Below are 21,382 nucleotides of genomic sequence, written 5' to 3'. Positions count from 1 at the left end.
AGTAGTGGTGGCGGTGCTTCCCATCAGCACTGTACTAACCTAAATCGGTAGGGGATGTGGTGGGAGTACGGCGTTGCGACGAACCTCGTGATGCGAGCTGCCGGCCCCCACCTCTTTATATAGTGCAGGTGACAGGGGCCCGTCACCCGTAGTGGGTTGATCACCCCCGATCAGGGCTCGGATCTAAGGGTCCGGTGGGCCGTTGGGCCCACACGGTGGAGATCATCCTAACATTCTCCCCCTTGATCTCAACTTTACTTTTGATCTTATACTTTTACTTTACTCGTTTCATAACAGATCAATACATAGAACATGTTTCATCGTCACAACTCAATTGCCGATAGAATCAGACAACCACAACATACCTCTCTGTTTTGAAACAAATTCGTTAACCTTGGGCCCTTTTATTGTCCGGAAATTTTAGACTATACCATAAAACCCATGTCGACTGTGTGTTCTCCGAACACACTGGGCGGTAAGCCTTTAATAAACAGATCTGCAAATACTTGTCTATTGCTTTTATGCTTCAAGCATTTCTTCATAATTCCGGACTTTCTCCTTTACAACGCATAACTCTGTGTCAGTGTATTTGGCATCAACACTTGACTCGTTGTCATAGGAGAGAAAAACTTAAAATGGTTATCGCTGTTGTCAACCATTATCAACTCCGGGTACAGGTCTTCATAACCATTTTGCCTGTCCCTCAGCCTCATATCAAGCTATAACATATCTTTGCATCATATTGATGATAACTGTTTCATTCTTTGGAGCTTTTCCACACAAAAATCTCCAAGTATGAAAGTTAGCGACAATTGTGGATTTCGCTATACATTTCACAAGTCCTGTCTTTGTACTCACAATCTTTTGAGAACACTTATTTCTTTCAGCATGAAGCTGATATCTTTGACTCCATTCCAGTGATCTATACATGGACTGGACATTGCCAAAACAACCTGGATACGTGAACTATGTCAGGGTAATATATGAGCTTCCAACAACTGAAGCATATGGTACCATATCCGTTTTGAATCTTTTCTCATCAACTCTTGGAACACCATAGTTTCCTGTTCCATTACCCTTGACTATAAGAACAGGCGTAGGTTTCTCGCATGCATACTTTAGAGACCTTTCTTAGCATGTCCATTCAACATCCTTAATACCCCATTTTATTCTTTTCTTTGTGAATCTCGATACTTATAACGAGAGATACTCTACCGAGAACATTCTTTTGAACTTTGAGGATAAGAACTTCTTTTCTCCTCCCGCAGTAGGTTGACATCACCACTAGCAAGTAGGATGTCATCCACATGCACATGATTAGGAAATGAATTTCCCATTCTATAACTTTGCATGAATACAATTGTCCTCTCATTTTCTTTAACCCAAAACAACATTTGATTGCTTTAGTCCATAAAAGACTTCTTCAGGCAGTATCCCCTGTGTTCTTCAATCAAAGTGAAGCAAAGAGCAAGGCCTGAAGAGTACCGTACAAAACTACTCTGTAAATTAGTATAATAGTGTATAGACCACTACTAATATAAAAGTGTTTAGATCACTACTCTAGTTATCTAAATGTATAGTGATCTAAATTATCTTATATTAGTTTAGAGAGGGCGTAAGAGTTTAAGACTATGAGACGAGAAGCATGAATATTAAAATCACCCAACATTCAGAAGATGCAGTTTATTTGTGGGAAAATTTTATCATTTGCCCATTGTATTTTCCACTCTCACAATCTGTCCTTCCCATGAGAATGACCGGCGGGGCCCGAGTCTACATTTGATTGACGTAAGTGAGGGCGAATGACCGGGACAAAATGATGTAGCATCTCAAGGTGCCAAATGACAAGGGACGAGACTTGCCTGCTCCCCCGTCATGTGCCCATCCGTGCTCCTGTCTACGTGGCTTATTTTGATTGGAATAAAATAAGGCCCGGCCCCACCCCCTTAAAATCAAGGGGGGAGATGATTAGATTAGAAAGAAAGAAAAGGGAAAAAGACAACCGTAGGATTAAGTGGGAGCACGGATGGAAGCATGGGGAGGGAGCAGGCAAGCCGGATCCAATGGCAAGAAGGTTAACGAAACATGGAGACTAAAAATTCCATCTGGTTCTTTTTCAACTAAAATTTCCATCTGGTTCTGGTCTACACATGCATGTCCTCCATCGCCGCTTCCAGATTATTATTGCTTAGATCCGCAGAAGCACTTCTCTCAATTACAGGGAACAATTCTCTCAATCACTAGGAACAATTCCGATGAATCACATGAACAACTAACAGAGGGAGGAGGGATGAGAGAGAGAGAGAGAGAGAGAGCAGGAGGAGGAGCCTCCCTTGTCACGGTCCGTCGGTTCAGTTTCGTGATCCAACCGGATGCCGAGAATAGACGAATCAAAGGCATTTATGTTGCAACTTGCACACACTAACAAGTTACAACAATGGCCCACTGTCAGTATGTGATCCATTCCTCGCGAGGCGTATCGCTTGGATGAGGCTGGTGGTCTCCTTGACTTGTGGGGCGCATCATCTTGTTCTTTCTCTTTGGATCCAGTGACCTGTCCCGCACAAGTGTTGCCTGCACTTTCTCCAGTTTCATCAATTAGCACCTTCAGTCTGCTCTCCTTTTCTTATTGTTTTGCTGCTGCACGCTTAGCCTTGGCATGGTCTCGGCACTTCTTCTAGCGTCGCTGCATCCAGGGTGTTACAATTATCAATATGTCCAAACATGTGATTTGCACCAGACATATCGAACGATATTGTGATGTGCTGCAACGTCTAAGCACACGATTGTCACCTGATGCATTGAACGGTGTATGACCTGCACTTCTCAACCATCACGTCTAAGGGCTTATTTGCACTGGCGAAGCGAGGTAGAAACTGCTAGGGAGTGCACAATGCTAAATGAATCTCATCTAAGCCCTCCCTCAAAATATTTTTCACTGTTGGGAGGGGGCGCACGCCCCCCTAGTTGTGCATCCGCCACTGCCCCTTTGATTCAAGGATATTCATATGATTTTTAGCAGATTTTTGCTTACCTAAATTTTTTTCCTATCGTACATCATTTGATTTGTAGGATTGAATTTCTAAGGACTCCCCCGTAAGGTTCCTACCTATGTTGTTCAATTTGTATGATTCAAATCCTAAGGATTGCATTGCACTTGAAAGTCCTCTTTTTAGCCGGACCTCACGTGAGCTTGGATGAAGAGTAAAATCCAAAAAATAATGATGTATTTTTTGTCAACAAATAATGATGTATGTGCATTCTTTTTTTTGCAACAAATATTAATGTTTATTTCACATGTTTGAAAAACAGTCTTTTTGAAGCATGTGAAACATACATTTTTTTAGATTTACTTTTGGATTCCAGAGCTCAGTGGGACTGGGATCAGGTGACATGCGCTACGGTGACATGCACGGTGACATGCGGCCCAAATTCAAATTTAAACATTGCGAAAAAATCTGAAAAAAATCATGCATGTTCACAGCACATACTAAGATAACCCCTAAAAATTTCAGATCAAAATTCGAAACATACATCGAGAAACAAAAAAGAGAAATCTGTCATGAATAGTTCCCGAATGGTTCTTTGTAGACTATTCACATCTGAGTTTCTCTTTTTTATTTCTCGGATGTATGTTTCGAATTTTGATCTGAAATTTTTAGGGGTTATTTTAATATGTGTTGTGAACATGCATGATTCTTTTTCAGATTTTTTCGCAATGTTTAAATTTGAATTTGGGCCGCATGTTACCGTAGCACATGTCACGTGCATGTCACCGTAGCGCAGTCCCTCAGTGTGATCTCGAGCTAAGGACGGATCTGGATGTAACTTTTTACTTATGACTTTCTTTGCACTATCTTATCTTAACCTTTGATTTATTTTTTGAGAATCATCTTAACCGTTGATAAATAGAAGTTGTCTCTTTTTTTAGGAAAATAGAAGTTTTCTCGGAAAAGGGAAAAGGGAAATGTTACCTTTCAGCCGACGGATCACGCTCTTGCGTCCGTCGTGCGTGGAGCCGTTGGATCACTTTTGATCTGACAAACCACGTGTTCCAACAGATTCTACGCCTCGCGATCTGCCGTCCTTAGAAGCCAACTACGTGTAGATTAGTCCCACCCACCATATGTATTAGGATTCTGCAACATCCTCCATGTTTCTGAAACATGAGGAATGTTGTAGTGGCAACACGGCCTCGAGAGCCAACCACATGTCGATTAGTCTCACCCATTGTATGTCTTATGATTTTGCAGCAACCTCAATGTTTCTGAAACATGGGAATGTTGCAGTGGCAACACGACGGTGCGACGATGCAGACAAAAAAAATCCTGCAACATAATCTTTGTTGCAAAAAGAAATTCTGCAACATTATCCTTATTGCAAGAAAAATCTACGACACAACCTTTGTTACAATGTTTTGTGCAACATGACGCCTATTGCAAAAAGTTCTGCAACAAAACATATGTTGCAAAAATGGGAAAAATGAAGAGCGACCCTTGACTCAGGATTACACCAGATTTGACTGCTCGCGAGGCGGCGGATCTTTAAAAAGGATCCCCCGGCCGACGCGTAGCACACCAATCAATTCTTTAAATTTTTGCAACAAGACCTTTGTTACAAAAAATTACAACAATACCTCTGTTTCAAAAAATAAAAAAGTACATGCTCGTGTCGCGTGATCTTTAAAATTTTGCAACAAGACCTTTGTTGCGAAAAAAATCTTAAGCAAGATCTCTGTTGCAGAAAATCAAAAAAAGACAGGCATAGTTGATCTTTAAAATTTCTGCAACAAGATCTTTGTTGCGAAAAATTCTTGCAATAAGATCTTTGTTGCAAAAAAAAACACGTTCGGTGATTGCAACAAGTAGGCGGTTGCGGAAACACCACTCTTGTTGTCAAAAAGGATGGTTGTTTAAATTAATAGATCGGACGGTCATTAATATGCCTATCCAATGGTCAATAGGGCGGCAGATTCTTTTTCAATTTCTGCCGGCGAACACGTAAGGGAAAAACTCCACGTCCGACTCCCGATCCAACTAAACAGGACCCCTCAAGGCCGACTCGGGTAGCAGGCCAGCAGTGACTTTCTTTAACGGGATTGCTCATTTTCATCCGTATGAAAATAATTTGCTTTCATCCGTTTTTCTACCCGTCGGATTTTGGTGTCAAGATTCGCGTTTTTCCTTTTCTTTTCCAGACTCGGGGTTGTTTTGTTCGTTACCGGGCCCGTAATCTTCTCCTTGGAGACCCGTTAATCCTGGCGGGTCCGTGTACTAGCCGGTTTTTTCTTTTATTTTCGAATTTCCTTTTATCTTCTCCGCTGACTTTGTCTGTTTTCCTTTCCCATTTGGAGCGGCAAGATCTTGGAGGCAGAGAGGAGAGAGCCATGGCGATTTTGGTAGGTTAGCTTTGTCGCTGATCTCTGGAGAGCGAGCCAGTGGTTAGGCGCCCGGTCCTCCTCCCCCTCCCCCTCCCCCATCCCCTGTTGCTTCTCCTTGAAGTGTGTTGAGGCAGAGGAGAGGTCGATGCATGGTGATTCGGCAGCGGTGTCTTATCTGCTTCTGTTGATTTCGTCCCGCCCCTCCTTTTGCTGTGGTGTTTCGAGCCCTGTGCCTCCCTTCTTCACGCAACGAGGTTGGTTTGCCAGTATCCTTTCCCCATGTCTTCATTTCGCTGCAATTTCTGTAGGACTTTGCTAGATCTGGCTTAGTGGTGTGTTTGTTCCCATGTGTAGTGGTGGATCCCAACTCTTTTAGGTTGTTTGTGGTGGTTCCTAGATGTCCGATTTTGCTGCAGATGGAGCAACATCTAGTAGATGTAGATGCAACAACGCCTGGTTTGATGTAGTTGTAGGGGTGGTTCCCTCATGTCTATTTTTGATTTCTGCTCCCGAATGTCTCTGTAGTTGTTCATGTGCCCCTATATGTGCACAGCCCCTAGATGTGTGGATGTAAATGTTGAATCTAGCTCCTAGATGTTTACTGTATATGTGTATGATGCCGGTTGTTTTTGTCAGTGAGTTGGATTATAACTTTGAGCAGATTTGGAGTGATCGGGACTGAATTTTATCAGTTAAGCGTCAGTGATTTTGGACTGTAGTTTCAGGTTTTATTAGTCCATCTTACTCTGTAATTTTTGAGTGCTTTTGTGTCTGGCTTTGTAAATTCAGTAATGTGTAAGTTTCAGTGATCTACTCTGTAATTTTCGAGTGCTTTTGTGTCTGGCTTTGTAACTTCTGTAATGTGTAAGTTTCAGTGATCTACTCTGTAACTTTCGAGTGCTTTTTTCTCTGGCTTTGTAACTTCAGTAATGTTTAAGTTTTAGTGATCTACTCTAAATTTCCCACTCTTTTTCCAGCACCTATTACACTGAGTATCAGTGTAACTACAGTCTGAATTGTATTGTGAATTAACTCTGGACTATAAGTTTGTATGCCCCCTTTTATCCTCTGCTAGCTTTTGTAGACGTACAACCCTTCGTTATTTTGAATGCAAATGCCGAGTCACCTGGTCAATTGAGTCTCATGTTGATGTTTTTTGGTGGACAAATTTCTAGTTTAATGTGTCATTCTCGTTCGTGAACTGATTTTTTTTCCAGTTAAGTTAAAGTGGTTCGGGACTGTCTAGACTCTGTGGTTGAATTCGGCTAGGTGTCATGCACTTGAACGTGCTGTTTGTTTCAGTTCAGATCCCTGTCCATGTCAATGACCCTGTCGATGTCCCTATCGGATGTGATGCTCTTTGTTTCAGTTCAGATCCCTTTGCTTTGCTTGAACGACTTGTTTCCTCGCTCAACATCATCTACCTAGCAACCAAACTAGTCTACTGTTTTCCCTCTATTCCTTCTCCAATCTAATCTAGTCTGCTGCACATTGGGATTGGGATTGGGTTGTGATTCCCTTTAGTCTATCACCTACCTTCTGCTCTACTCATTCTTTATTGTTTCTAGCATATTTCTGGTGAATGAACTAGCACTGCCACTGCCATGGTATTACTAATAATCACGACCACCACCTTGAGCAACTAAAGTGTATAATTACACTGTAATTTCAATGTATTTTCATTGCAATTTCAGTAATGTGCAACTTACCGTGATTTTCTCTAAATTTTCCAGTATTTTAGTGTAACTTATAGTAATATTTGCCGTGTAACTTGCAATGATTTGTACTGCTATTTCCAGTATTTTTTAGTGTTACTTACAGCGAAGTAGTTTTGTAAATGTGTATGCTCCTCCGTGCAATTTCATTCAGTTAATCTAATGCCAAACCATTTTGGTATATATTTTCAGGAAAATCCATTCAATATGTGCATGTACATTCATGAAATCTAATTCAGAATTTTCAGGAATTACCTTTTCTTAGTGGATTTTACACTGTATTCCTAATTGGATTTACAGTGTAATTCTTAGTGTATTTTAGTGGTTTTTTTACAGTGTAATTACAGTGTTATTCTTAGTGGATCCTTAGTGGATTTGTACTGTAATTCTACTTGGATTTACAGTGTATTTTCTCACTGTACTTCTCAGTGGATTTACAATGTTTTTAGTGGTTTTACATTGTAATTTTTACTGAATCTTCATTGTAATTCTTAGTGCTCTTGTAATGTAATTCTTTAGTTGATTTACAGTGTATTTCCTAAATGTATTTACACTGTAATTGTTAGTGCTTTAGAAAGGAATCTAATTCTTTTGTTGCAGCAGCAAGGTTCAATTCAGATCCTTATGTTCAACAGTTGAATTGTTTTCCTGTCACTTTGCAAGTGAAAGATCGTGGATGTCGCCTAGAGGGGGGGGGGGGGTGAATAGGCGTTTTAAAATAATTACGATTTAGGCTTGAACAAATGCGGAATAAATCTAGTGGTTACTTTGTCAAGCACAAAACCTAAAACAATTAGGCTCACCTATGTGCACCACAACTTATGATAAGCAAGATAAGCAATTATGTGATAGCAAGATATATGACAAGAAACAATATGGCTATCACAAAGTAAAGTGCATAAGTAAAGAGCTCAGGTAAGAGATAACCGAGGCACGCGGAGACGATGATGTATCCTGAAGTTCACACCCTTGCGGATGCTAATCTCCGTTTGGAGCGGTGTGGAGGCACAATGCTCTCCAAGAAGCCACTAGTGCCACCGTAATCTCCTCACGCCCTCGCACAATGCAAGATGTCGTGATTCCACTAAGGGCATGTACAATGGTTGATAAGATAGTCTTATCTTAAGTTTTGCATGTAAATTAGAGATGACAAAAAAACAAGTCTACAATGAGTCATCTCTTAGTCTTATCTTCAATAATTAGTTGTTCCTAAAAACGTGGTGAGACAAATTGTGCTAAGACATCATCTCTTGTCTTTTCTTAAATAAGAGAAGACAAGCCTTCTCTTATGATTTCTCTTTCCTCCAACTCATCATTTATCCTACGTGGCACTCTTAAGATAGAACCATTGTACATGCCCTAAGGGACCCTTGAGGGCGGTCACCGAACCCGTACAAATGGCAACCCTTGGGGGCGGTCACCGAACCCGTACACTTTGGCAACCCTTGGGGGCGGTCACCGGTACCCGTCAAATTGCTCGGGGCGATCACCACAACCTAATTGGAGACCCTGACGCTTGCCCGGAGCTTTACACCACAATGATTGAGCTCCGAACAACACCAACCGTCTAGGGTGCCAAGGCACCCAAGAGGAACAAGCTCTAGGGTGCCCAAACACCCAAGAGTAATAAGTTTCTCAAACTTCACTTCCACGTATCACCGTGGAAAACTCAAACCGATGCACCAAATGCAATGGCAAGGGCACACGGAGTGCCCAAGTCCTTCTCTCTCAAATCCCACCGTAGCAACTAATGCTAGGGGGGAAATGAGAGGAAGAACAAGAAGGAGAACACCAAGAGCTTCAAGATCTAGATCCAAGGGGTTCCCCTCACATAGAGGAGAAAGTGATTGGTGGAAATGTGGATCTAGATCTCCTCTCTCTTTTCCCTCAAAAACTAGCAAGAATCCATGGAGGGATTGAGAGTTAGCAAGCTCAAAAAAGGCCAGCAATGGGGGCAAAAACGAGCTCAAGAGATTAGGTTCATTGGGGAAGAAGACCCCCTTTTATAGGTGGGGAAAAATCCAGCCGTTATGCTCACAGCCCGCACAGAGCGGTATTACCGCTCCAAGGAGCGGTACTACCGCTAGGGCGGAAGTACCCCTTTGAAAAACAACAGCGAGGAGGCAAAAGGCCAGAAGAACCGCCGGAGCGGTACTACCGCTCGTCCTCACGGTACTACCGCTCGACCTCACGGTACTACCGCAAATGGTAGCAGTACTACTTCTTGCGAGCGGTACTAAAAAAATACATCCGGGCCTACCACCGCAAGACTTGGGACGAGTTTTTGGTCCGGAGCGGTACTACCGCTGTAGGAGCCGCGGTAGTACTGCTCTGGAGCGGTAGTAAAAAATTACATCCGCTCCAATTCGCGGTAGTACCGCTGCAGCCTTTTCAGAACACCAAAACTGCCACAACTTTTGCAAACGGACTCCGAATTCGATAAAACCAAATTTGTTGGAAAGCTAGCGACAAGGGCTAACACAATCTTGAAAGAAATATCAATAAGAAGAAAATTAGAAAAGGCCCATAAGAAAATGGTGAGGACCCTTCCTCGGATAAGATCGGTAAAACCTACAACACCGAAAACATCATAGAAGACGCATGCGAACTCCGTTTTCGATGAAACCAAGCTTGTCATCAAGATGACCATAAGCTCTAAGACTCACAAAGAGAACCAAACAAGAACCAAGAAACATGATGCAAGGATGCAATGGTTTGAGCTCTCGACGAACGATACGATCAAGCTACTCACTTGAGAGCCCCCCTTGATAGTACGACTATCGATCCTATAACCCGGTCTCCCAACTACCACCATGAGACCGGTAAAATAGAAAACCTATCAAGGGCAAACCTTTGCCTTGCACATGATCCACTTGAGTTAGATGAAGACGATCTTGTCCTCCTCAAGATGGACCACCTTTCTTGATTGCGTTGGGTCGATGAAGACTAGATGATTGCTCCCCCATACTCCACTATGGGTGAGCCACTCTTCGGCACATCTTCACAAGTCCATTGACACCACAATGGATGGCAGCTTCAAGCACTTGATCTCTTCGTGATTCTCCACTTGAAATTGCACACGGCAATCTTGATGACGATCACCACTTGATGTCATCCTTCCCATGGGTTGTATGATATCATCCTCTTGACGCAAGCCCATGGACACGTACCTAACCCCACATAGACTCTCACATAGACCATGGGTTAGTACACAAAGTGCAATGGACAATGCTTACCATACCATGGGATCACTCGACCCCTCTCGGTACATCTTCTACTCTTTGTGAGTTGATCAACTTGATTCACTCTTGACTTAGTCTTGATCAACCTTGAATCTTTCCAACTCTCTTCGTTTGGATGATGTCTTGAAGGTAAACATGAATGATCACACAATCTTCTTCTTCAAGACATACTTGCAATAAGCTCAACTCTCAAATGACCAATCTTTGGATAATTCCTTGAATAGCACCTTGGTCGACACAAACTCTCCTTGAAACCAACACATGTACTTCAAGAAAAGCCTATGGACAAAACCTTCAAATATAACTCAAGGAAACCATTAGTCCATAAAGATTGTCATCAATTACCAAAACCAAACATGGGGGCACCGCATGTTCTTTCAATCTCCCCCATTTTGGTAATTGATGACAATCACTTTCACAAGAGTTTATACAAGGAATTATGCATCACCAAGCAATGCAACAACCAATAATGCATGTGTATGAGATGCAAATGCTTAGGAACAAAACCAAAGCAAGGAGAAAACTCTGAAGACTTCTCCACAAAACTCTCTGAAACTTCTCCCCCATTGGCATTGATTGCCAAAATGGGCGAAAAGCATAGAAGGCCAATATAAATTGTGTTCCTCCATAAATTGTGTATTTCTCAACAAGAGAGTGGAATGCAATACACATATCCAACGGTAATACTTGGAGGAAGACCAACTATATTGAGGCACCAAGATTGCTAAAGGAATGATATGCCACAAGGACATAACAAAGAGAGAAACAAGCAATCAAGCAATCAAAAGATACCAATTGAAGCAAGCTATCAAAAGATACCAATTGAACCAACTAGGCCAAAGATCCTACGAGCTACATGAATAAAGGATATTATGATAAGAGCAAAGGAGTGTTCTAAAGAAACTAGAGAAGCTCCCCATGATTTGTGCACACATAAGAATTTTTGTATTTGGATACAAAGTGCACAAAATAGGATCATAGCTCCCCCAAAATCAATAGAAACTTACAACAAGTGCAAGTGAGCATATAGGAAACCAAGCCTAGTACATGTAACAAACACATGGTTGAGCAATAAGTGAAAAAGGCAACTTAAGAATGGGCTCAACCAAAATGATGTTGTGAGTCAAGGCAATGCACTTGAGAAGACTAATGTACGGATGAGCATTAAGTATCAATAAAGTCTTGAAAAAATGAGGCAACACAGTGCAAAGCCTATCATTCCCACATACAACTAGCAAATGGGTTCACAAGCTAACTAATAAGCATATAAAGAACCTATGCTTGTGACAACCCGTGGCGAAGATAGAAGATGAAAGCCTCATCAAGACGAGGGATACCAATTAAGATGGAAAAAAGCCTCGTAGAGATAAGCATGAGGAAAATAATCTTCACCACACAAGAGTGCATCAAGATGCAACGAGATACGATACGCACTCAAGGCAAAAGCTTTCACGGAGCCACCAAAGAAATAACATAAGAAAGGCAAGGTGGGCGTGAAAGAAAGGATATCATCTAGAGATGTAATTTCTCTCAAGTGTATAAGGTTCTAGGTAGACGAAATCATGATGATATATATCTACAAAGAAGGATGTACACCCGAAATAGTTACAACATGAAGGAACAAGATATCCAAACGGAAGTCATACATATACCAATAAGATATTTGCTTGAGAGCATAGCACAAGGCTAGATATGGTCTTATTGCATATAAATGAATTCCAACCACACGAACATCAAAGACATCACAACTAGCAACAAGACATCATTGTTGGGATGCTTTGAGAAAGGAAACAAGTATCACAAGAGAGAATGGATAACATGCCATGATACAACCTATGAAAGGTTGATGCAAGAAATGTGTGCATGAAGTAGATGATGATACTTGTTACCGAAATACCATTGGATGGATGTAGTAGATGCCAATTAAAGGTAGATAGTAGTTCATTAATCATCCTAGCTTGACTCCAATAAGCACATGGTGACACCACCTTCCTTGTGAGTGAGCCGAGCATCCAATGCATCTCCACTTGTTCCTAGAACAACAACACAAACAAAATGGTACCCAAACTCATTGGGACCAAAGAGTTAGAGAACCAACAACACATAGGACAAACTCCACATAAATATGTGCATATAGATATGAAAATGAATTTCATGCACATCTCATCCAATTTGAGACTTGGTGGAGTTCCCCCTATATATTGGGTCAAAGAAAGAAAACATGCCAAAGAAACTACAAGAAGTAAATATGCATGCTCAAGACTTTCAAGAACCGAGACCAAAAGACAAAGAAATACCAAGCGAAGAGAAGATACCAAATGAATAAATCATCACTTGGAGGATATCCATAAAAGATACATCAAGGAATGAGATATCCATTGCTACACTCAAAAAGAAAGATGTCAAACTCCCAAAAGAGAGGATGGTTCCAAACAAACCGAGCTCTCTACAAAGTTTCATGATGGCACAAAGTACCCAAAAGAAATGACTTGCCTTTCACCGACACACATTTGATAAGGATCACAAGATGAGTGTTTTAGAGAAAATAGGATAGCTCCCCCAAGACTAGTGCATTATAGAGAAATTGCATTTGAATACAAAATGAACAAGGGGGGATCACCACTTTCACTATATCTAGAAAACACTAGACAAGATCAAGAAATAAACAAGATCCACAAGTGGTATGGAAGACAAAGGGAGTTGACACAATCCTAGGCAAGAGATAAAGCAAATAAAAGCAAAGGCCAATGTAAAGATGATCAATAATTTCTACCACACATAAGTGAGTACCAATTGTCAAAAGACAAGAAGTATTTGGAAATAATTCCCGGTGGTAGATAACAAGGATATCCGACATCATCTTCACACCAAACAAAAAGAAAATTGTAACTTGTAGAGCTAACATGCCACCTAGGAACAAGATAATTTACAATATCAACTCTAGGTGACAATATCTCAAATGTACACATTTTCTAGGCTAGTAATATACACATAGCATATTACTCCCCCATAATGTGATACCAATTAAGGATAAACAAGAGGCAATTAAAGGATCCAACAAGAGATAATTAATGGACTATTTAGAATTTGAATTTCTCATGAGAAGACATACCACATAGCGACTAGATAAGCTTGCAATATAAATTCTAAGTGGTATTCCCCATGTACCCACCTTTATAGGATTGTGAAGTGCACAAAGCACATCACTCCCCCATAATGGGATATTCCATTAATCTCTCACAAGAGCCAACTAAGAAATAAACAAGATGCAAAAGGCTCAACGCATGACACACACGTACATGATGTGCAAACCAACACACACATACTTGATTGCTCAAGATAATCAAGTTGGAAGCACAACATATACAAACACATGCAAGGAACAAAGCCAAACATGCAAAGGGGCAAGTAAATTTCAATGTAAACAATTTAAGCACGAGTTACCGCAAGGAGGAACATTGGATATAAGATAGAAACTTGATAATCCAAATGACTTGGCTTGAGACAATAAGAATGATGAAGTCCCCTTAATTCTTCATAATGTAGCCAAGTCTCCAATGACCTCCAACATCACCTATTGATCAAGTTTGAGCTTGTTGGACCCCAACCAAGTTGAGTCCTAAGAGGTTAGTCACAATAGGCTTGGCTACCCAAATGGTTCTTTGCTTCAAATCACTTTGAGTACCAACAAACTTGGCAACCACATTGCCAACCTTATCCTTCCCAAAAGAATAGACATCATCAATAATAATTGGGTTGCATAAGTTACCACTAGTGCATGAATAAGCGAGGTGACCTTTCTCGCGACATAGGTAGCAACGTCTACTCTTCACTTTCTTCTCACTTGATTTCTCAACTTGAGAAGCATAAGCTTGAGTCTTCCTGGGAAGAGGCTTTTCTTCAACTTGAGGTTGAGAATGAGAGTGAACTTGTGGCCGCTTCCCTTGTTGCTTGTCACTAATGGGCTTCTTCTTCAATGGGCAAGATCTAACATGATGCCCTTCTACTTTGCACTTGAAGCAAACAATCTTGGCCGAATTCTTGACTTGTTCTTGGCCCTTCTTTTTGTTCACCTAGGATTTCTTCTTCTTGTTGGAGTTGAATCCAAGTCCACCTTTGTCATTGGGGGATTTTTGCACACTCAAGATATTGTTGAGTGTGAATTTCCCTTCATGACTCTTTTCCAAGTCTTTCTTCAAAGAAGTGACTTGGGCCTTGAGCTCTTTGATTTCCTCTACATGGTTAGTCTCAACACAAGTACTAGAGGAAGTATAAGCTTCATCGTTAGAGCAACAAGGCAAGGAAAGCAATTCATCACAAGATGTACCAACATTATGCATGGATGAATCGCGAGGACTAGCACAAGGCAATATAACATTTTGAATAAAAGTAGTGCTAGTATCCACATGAGGCTCACTAGATGTTACCTTAGCAAGCATGGCCTCATGAGCTAACTTTAGCACATTATGGGATACTAGAAGATCATCATGAGATCTTGTGAGCTTTACATGATTTTCTTCCAACATCCCATAATTGCTAGATAGCAACTCAAGTTGAGCCCTTAGCTCAACATTCTCCTTCAAAATGGATGCTTCACAAGAGATAGAGTTAGTAGCACAAGTATCATCATTAACAACAAGAGGAGAGGACACCTTGCAAAGCTCTTTTGAATACGAAGCTTTAAGTTGAGCATGAGACCCGGTGAGTTTGATGAGCTCACTCTTAATGACCCTTGAGCCATTTTCGAGGTGCTCAAAGTCCCCAAGGAGTTTAGCATGTGCAACTTCAAGCTCCTCATGTTTAATTTCAAAATCATTGGCCACCTTAAGAGCTCTGTCACGAGATTCCCTCACTCTAGATAATTCTAGAGCAAAAGTCTCCTCAAGAGATTCCTTGGTGGTTTGTTCAAGTTCGAGAGCTTGGGAGAGGTCTGCGATCTCATTAGTGTAATCACGCTCATGACCTTCCATTTTATCAATGGTGACCTCATGCTCCTCAAGACAAGATTCCAACTCATCAATATATTTCTTGCCCTCAATGGCAATGGATATGATTTCCATGAAGTTGGAACGAGCAATTTTATTTTTATTAAGAGCTTTAAAAACCATTTCCCCCTTAATTTTTAAGGAGGCAACATTATCATTCTCTTCATCATTATCCTTATCATCATTAGCATCAACATCATCATCAAGAGACATATTGGGTTTCAAAGTAGGAGATACCTTTGAAGCCTTAGCCATAAGGCAAAAAGCAATAGATGATGATGTAGGATCCCTTGAAGCACCATTTAAAATCACATCTTGTTCCATTGAGTGTTGGGTTTCCTCTTGTAACGCCCTCGATGCGGCTATATCTCCCACGTGTCGAAGCACGACTTAGAGGCATAACCGCATTGAAAGCAATGTTGCAAGTGAGGTAATCTTCACACAACCCATGTAATACATAAGAGAAAAGAGATACATAGTTGGCTTACAATCGCCACTTCACACAGTTACAAGAATAAAGCATTACATCAACCAAATACAATCAAGGTCCGACTATGGAACCAAAATAAAAGAAGAACCCCAAATGCGACAAGGTCCCCGATCGACCCCAATTGGGCTCCACTACTGATCAACTAGAACGAAACGACATAAAGGACAAGATCTTCATCGAGCTCCGCCTGAGCTTGGCTGCGTCACCTGGAATGGCATCATCGGCACCTGCAAGCTGGTTTTGGAAGTATCTGTGAGCCACAGGGACTCAGCAATCTCGCACCCTCGCGATCAAGACTATTTAAGCTTATGGGTAAGGTAAAGATATGAGGTGGAGCTGCAGCAAGCGACTAGCATATATGGTGGCTAACATACGCAAATGAGAGCGAGAAGAGAAGGCAAAGCACGGTCGATAAAAGTATGATCAAGAAGTGATCCTAGAACAACCTACGTCAAGCATAACTCCAACACCGTGTTCACTTCCCGGACTCCGCCGGAAAGAGACCATCACGGTTACACACGCAGTTGACTCATCTTAATTAAGTTAAGGTTCAAGTTATCTACAACCAGACATTAACAAATTCCCATCTGCCCATAACCGCGGGCACGGCTTTCGAAAGTTCAAATCCCTGCAGGGGTGTCCCAACTTAGCCCATGACAAGCTCTCACGGTCAACGAAGGAATAGACCTCCTCCCGAGACGTTCCGATCAGACTCGGTATCCCGGTACAACAAGACATTTCGACAGGGTAAAACTAAACCAGCAACACCGCCCGAATGTGCCGACAAATCCTGATAGGAGCTGCACATATCTCTTTCACACTCAGATTGTCTTAGGTACGGGTAGGCCAGCCCAGAGTTGCCCCTGGTGGTCACCGGCAGCTGACAGGTTGGACCAACACTCAGAGGAGCACTGGCCCGGGGGGGTTAAAATAATGATGACCCTCAGGAGCGCGACTCCCAAGGGAAAAGAAAAGGCTAGGTGGCAAATGGTAAAACCAATGTTGGGCATTGCTGGAAGAGCTTTACTTAAGGCGAACTGTCAAGGGGTTCCCATTATTACCCAACCGCGTAAGGAACGCAAAATCCGGGAACATAACACCGATATGACGGAAACTAGGGCGGCAAGAGTGGAACAAAACACCAGGCATAAGGCCGAGCCTTCCACCCTTTACCAAGTATATAGATGCATTAATTAAATAAGATATATAGTGATATCCCAACAAGTAAACATGTTCCAACAAGGAACGGTATCTCCATGTTCCAACAAGGAACAAACTTCAATCTTCACCTGCAACTAACAACGCTATAAGAGGGGCTGAGCAAAGCGGTAACATAGCCAAACAACGGTTTGCTGGGACAAGGTGGGTTAGAGGCTTGGTTCAACAATATGGGTGGCATGATAAGCAAGTGGTAGGTATCGCAGCATAGGCATAGCAAAAGAGCGAGCATCTAGCAAGCAAAGATAGAAGTGATTTCGAGGGTATGATCATTTTGCCTGAGATCCCGCAAGGAAGAAGAACGAGTCCATGAAGAAGACAAACGGACGTAGTCGAACGGTTCCTCACAAACGCGACGTTACCGGAACCAACCCGAAGAAGCAACACCAGAAAGAAGCACACAACATAGTAAACAACCACCACATAGACATGGCATGATGCACAATCAAGTATGATGCATGTCCGGTTTAATGAAGCATGGCATGGCAAAGTGCACAAACAACACTACAAGTTAAGTGGAGCTCAATATGCAACGAGTTGCATATTGACGGAACACCACGTGATTTATTTAGTTCGATCTTGTTTATGTACCCAACAATATTAAATGTTGTTAAACATGGCAAGAGGGTGAAGCAAAAGAAAACTACCTATCTAGGCAAGTTTAAATGAGGCCGGAACAACAAACCACAAGTCCGGAAACTCCTTATATGCATATATTAGGTTTGGTACTGTTCTGCCCTAAACACAATTTTAGAGTTATTAAACATGCAAAGTAGAGCCACCATGATAATCTAGGCATTTTTCTACCACATTTACATATAAAGTTTATTAAATTTGGAGCTACGGTTATTTAGTTATGAATTAAATCATTTTAGCATGGCATTTATGCAAAAACAAGCAAACAACAGCTTAAACATTTTAAACATAGATGAAAGTTGCAAATTATTACACTAGATGAAATTTTAGCCATGTTACATATATGACATGTTTTAAATGGATGCATGGTTCAAAAGTTATTAGCAGTTAAAAAATAGGGGCCGTTCTGTAAATATGCGATGCTCTGAGAAAATTAATAATTCGCTGCCAACTGAAAAAAAATGAACAGGCCGAAACTGGCAGGCTGGCCCAACATGAAAAAAAATAAGGGCGCATGGGGGCGGCCTCACCCATGGGCTTCGGCCCGTTTGCGGAGAGGCTTGTGGATCCGGCGGCCCATGGTGATGGCGACGTAGAGGCGGCGCTGGGCCTTGCAGGAGGAGCTCGGTCGTTGGGGCGGCCCGGTTTGATGCAGAGAAGGCGGTCAATGCTCGGGACGAGCGAGTCACTGCTGCTCGTTTCTGAAGAAGAAAGGCAGCGACAGGTAAAACAGCGGCGATGCAGGGACTTGGCGACGCCGGCGGCAGGGAAGCATGGACCCAGCCGGATCCAGGCGATGCAGAGGGTTGGGGAGGAGCGTCGACAGCTCGGCGTCCTCCAGGCGCGGGCAAGGAGGAGCTCCGGCGGCGGGCATCGCAGGAGGAGCTCGGGCCTCAGGTGCGGGAGGCGCGAACAGGATGCAGGGGAGGCTCGGGCAGGGACGGGCCAACGCAGGCAGCTCCAGCCGGGATCCTCCGGATCGAACATAGCAGGGGACAGAGGGACCCTGGGGCAGCTCGATTTGGCCAGTGGCGGAGCTGAAGGCGCCGGGAATGATGGCGACAGGAGCTTGGCGCGGGCGAGGGACTCCGGCGACGAGGCAAGGCGGCGGCCACGGGCTTGGACGCACAAGGCTGGAGATGGCGGGGCACGATGTTGGTGACCTGCTGGTGGGTCTCCGGCGAGGAAACTGCCGGTGGTGACGCGAGGTGGTTGAGATGGCTGGCGTTGGGGAAAAACTTGAGGCCATCCATGGAGTCGGGTGCTCTCCTGTTCGTACCTGGTACAGAGACGGAGAGGGAGTTGAGAGAGAGGAGGAGAAGGAAATGGGAAGGAGGAAGGGGAGCAGAAGAGGTCGGTCCTGGTCGCAGGTGATGGAGCTTCGGTTGCCGGCCGGTGCTCGGGCTGTTGGGCCCCCAGGCGTTCATGGCTGCAGGAGGTGGACAAGGGGATCAGGGGAGGCGCTGGTTGGTGCAGACTAGGGAGAGATCGAGAGGTGGAGGGCTACGGTTTGGGTGGATCGAGAGAAGATCCCGATAGATAAGGGATCTGGCGATGATGGGACAAACTCCCGAACAACAAGGAAGAGCGGGTGGCGGCGGCTTCGGGATTGGGGAGGAGTGGATGGGATAGCCTAGGGTTAGGGGTTGATCTGTTTTGGTAGGTGGTTGGTTTATATATATGAAAATAGGATTGAGGTTGGACCCTCCGATCGAAATTGGGTGGTCAAGAAAAATAGGCGAGGGTGTCCAATTAACAAAACAGAGATGTTTTATAGATGTTTGGGGATGATCCGGACACAACGGTAGCGATAGCCCGGGTCGGGTCCGAGACAATTTCGGACGCGCACGTGAGGGGTTCGATGCACTGTGCAGAGAGGGTTTCGGACCGTGCGGTCGCATCGGACAACTCCGGAAGCGAAGAGGGGAAGGAGGATGGACTAGGTGGGCTGTGCGAGACTGCGAGGGGGAGAAGAGAGAGAGAGGGCCCGGCATCTGTTTCCGGAGACCGAAAACGTCCGACGTTAGACCGACTATAATGTCGCTATAGTTTAACGGTTGGGCTATGAAACGAACTCCGAATGCGATGGAACTTGACAGGCGGTCTATCTACACTATAATAAGACCACACGTCAACTCTCATTCCATTCCGAGAACATTTTCCGGCCACTTATAAAATAATATTTCGGACGTGCCGCGGGCGCGTGCAAGTGTGTCTGGGCTCAGAACGGACAACGGAGAGAACGAGGAGGCCGGGACGCATGCAAGTTTTGAAAACATGATGATGCAATGCACATGATGACATGATGAAATGCAACACGCAAGCAAATGACCTGGCAACAGCAGCGAATAACTGGAAGACACCTGGCACATCGGTCTCGGGGCGTTACACCTCTACATTGTTAGCACCACAACTCGAGGAAATAAAAGCATTTTTATCATAGCAACAAGATATAGCAAGCATATCATCATGAGATTTAGTCAAACAATTTCTACAAGATATGCACGGACTATCAACACAAGCATATGAAACATGTATGGTGCTCGAAGTGTTAAAGTCCAAAGAAGAAGCATTGCAATAAGATAGTGATGAAGGATCATCCACAATAAGATCATCATTGCAATGACCAACACTACTCACCATATCATTACCTTGTGGAAAACCACATGTAGGTGAAGTAGAAGAAGTTGATAAGACTATACGGCCGGATGTGGAGGGAGAACAATCATCCCCACAAAACTTGGACACGCCATATTTATCTTGAAGCTTTGTCCACAACTCATGAGCATCCCGGAACGGCATGAGTTGAAATATAACTACATTGCTCAAAGCATCGAAAAGCACATTAGAAGCTTGAGCATTGAGATAAGAGTTTTTCTCATCCTCTAAAGATAATCTTAGGGGATCCTTTGGAGGAGAAAAACCCATATCTACAATTCGTTCTAAATTTGGGTCCATGACCCTAAAGAGATTAAGCATGCGAATTACCCAAACATCAAAATTTGTGCCATCGAAACTAAGAGTGTCAGAGAATCCTAATCCCCTAGTCGACATCTTTACTCTCTAGGCGGTAAAGCCTAATAAAGAGAGACGAGGCTCTGGTACCAATTGAAAGATCGTGGATGTCGCCTAGAGGGGGGGTGAATAGGCATTTTAAAATAATTACGATTTAGGCTTGAACAAATGCGGAATAAACCTAGCGGTTAATTTGTCAAGCACAAAACCTAAAACAACTAGGCTCACCTATGTGCACCAACAACTTATGATAAGCAACTATGTGATAGCAAGATATATGACAAGAAACAATACGGCTATCACAAAGTAAAGTGCATAAGTAAATAGCTCAGGTAAGAGATAACCGAGGCACGCGGAGACGACGATGTATCCCGAAGTTCACACCCTTGCGGATGCTAACTCCGTTTGGAGCGTTGTGGAGGCACAATGCTCCCCAAGAAGCCACTAGGGCCACCGTAATCTCCTCACGCCCTCGCACAATGCAAGATGTCGTGATTCCACTAAGGGACCCTTGAGGACGGTCACCGAACCCGTACAAAGGGCAACCCTTGGGGGCGGCCACCGAACCCGTACACTTTGGCAACCCTTGGGGGCGGTCACCGGTACCCGTCAAATTGCTCGGGGCGATCTCCACAACCTAATTGGAGACCCTGACGCTTGCCCGGAGCTTTACACCACAATGATTGAGCTCCGAACAACAC

General features: G+C 43.2%; 1 protein-coding gene and 1 long non-coding RNA gene across 3 annotated transcripts; one reads left to right on the top strand and one right to left on the bottom strand.

The window, feature by feature from the left end:
• Positions 1 to 4,960: 4,960 nt before the first annotated feature.
• LOC125524263 (uncharacterized) lies at positions 4,961 to 7,620 on the top strand. 2 transcript variants are annotated; one of them, XR_007290645.2, is made up of 2 exons: positions 4,961 to 5,634; positions 7,288 to 7,620. It is a non-coding gene; the product is annotated as an uncharacterized LOC125524263 (long non-coding RNA). The 2 variants fall into 2 exon arrangements; XR_007290647.2 differs by lacking the exon at positions 7,288 to 7,620 and adding an exon at positions 5,735 to 6,389.
• Positions 7,621 to 13,797: 6,177 nt separating this feature from the next.
• On the bottom strand, positions 13,798 to 19,308 carry LOC147992124 (uncharacterized). Its single transcript, XM_087527955.1, has 2 exons — positions 17,309 to 19,308; positions 13,798 to 16,046 (listed from the first exon to the last, which is right to left on the bottom strand). The coding sequence occupies exon 2, from the start codon at positions 15,644 to 15,646 to the stop codon at positions 14,411 to 14,413; it is 1,236 nt and encodes a 411-aa protein (XP_087384081.1). The 5' UTR covers positions 15,647 to 16,046; positions 17,309 to 19,308; the 3' UTR covers positions 13,798 to 14,410.
• Between the last annotated feature and the right edge of the window lie 2,074 nt (positions 19,309 to 21,382).

Source organism: Triticum urartu, chromosome 1A, assembly GCF_056163025.1.
Source record: "Triticum urartu cultivar PI428250 chromosome 1A, HENAU_Tu73, whole genome shotgun sequence".
Classification (NCBI taxonomy): Eukaryota; Viridiplantae; Streptophyta; class Magnoliopsida; order Poales; family Poaceae; genus Triticum; species Triticum urartu.
The sequence above is the reverse complement of the archived record's forward strand: the minus strand, read 5'-3'. Positions and strand labels throughout refer to the sequence as shown.

Coding starts and splice junctions, on each gene's coding strand:
- LOC147992124 (XM_087527955.1), bottom strand. CDS start 15,646: ATGGAACAAGATGTGATTTTAAATGGTGCTTCAAGGGATCCTACATCA.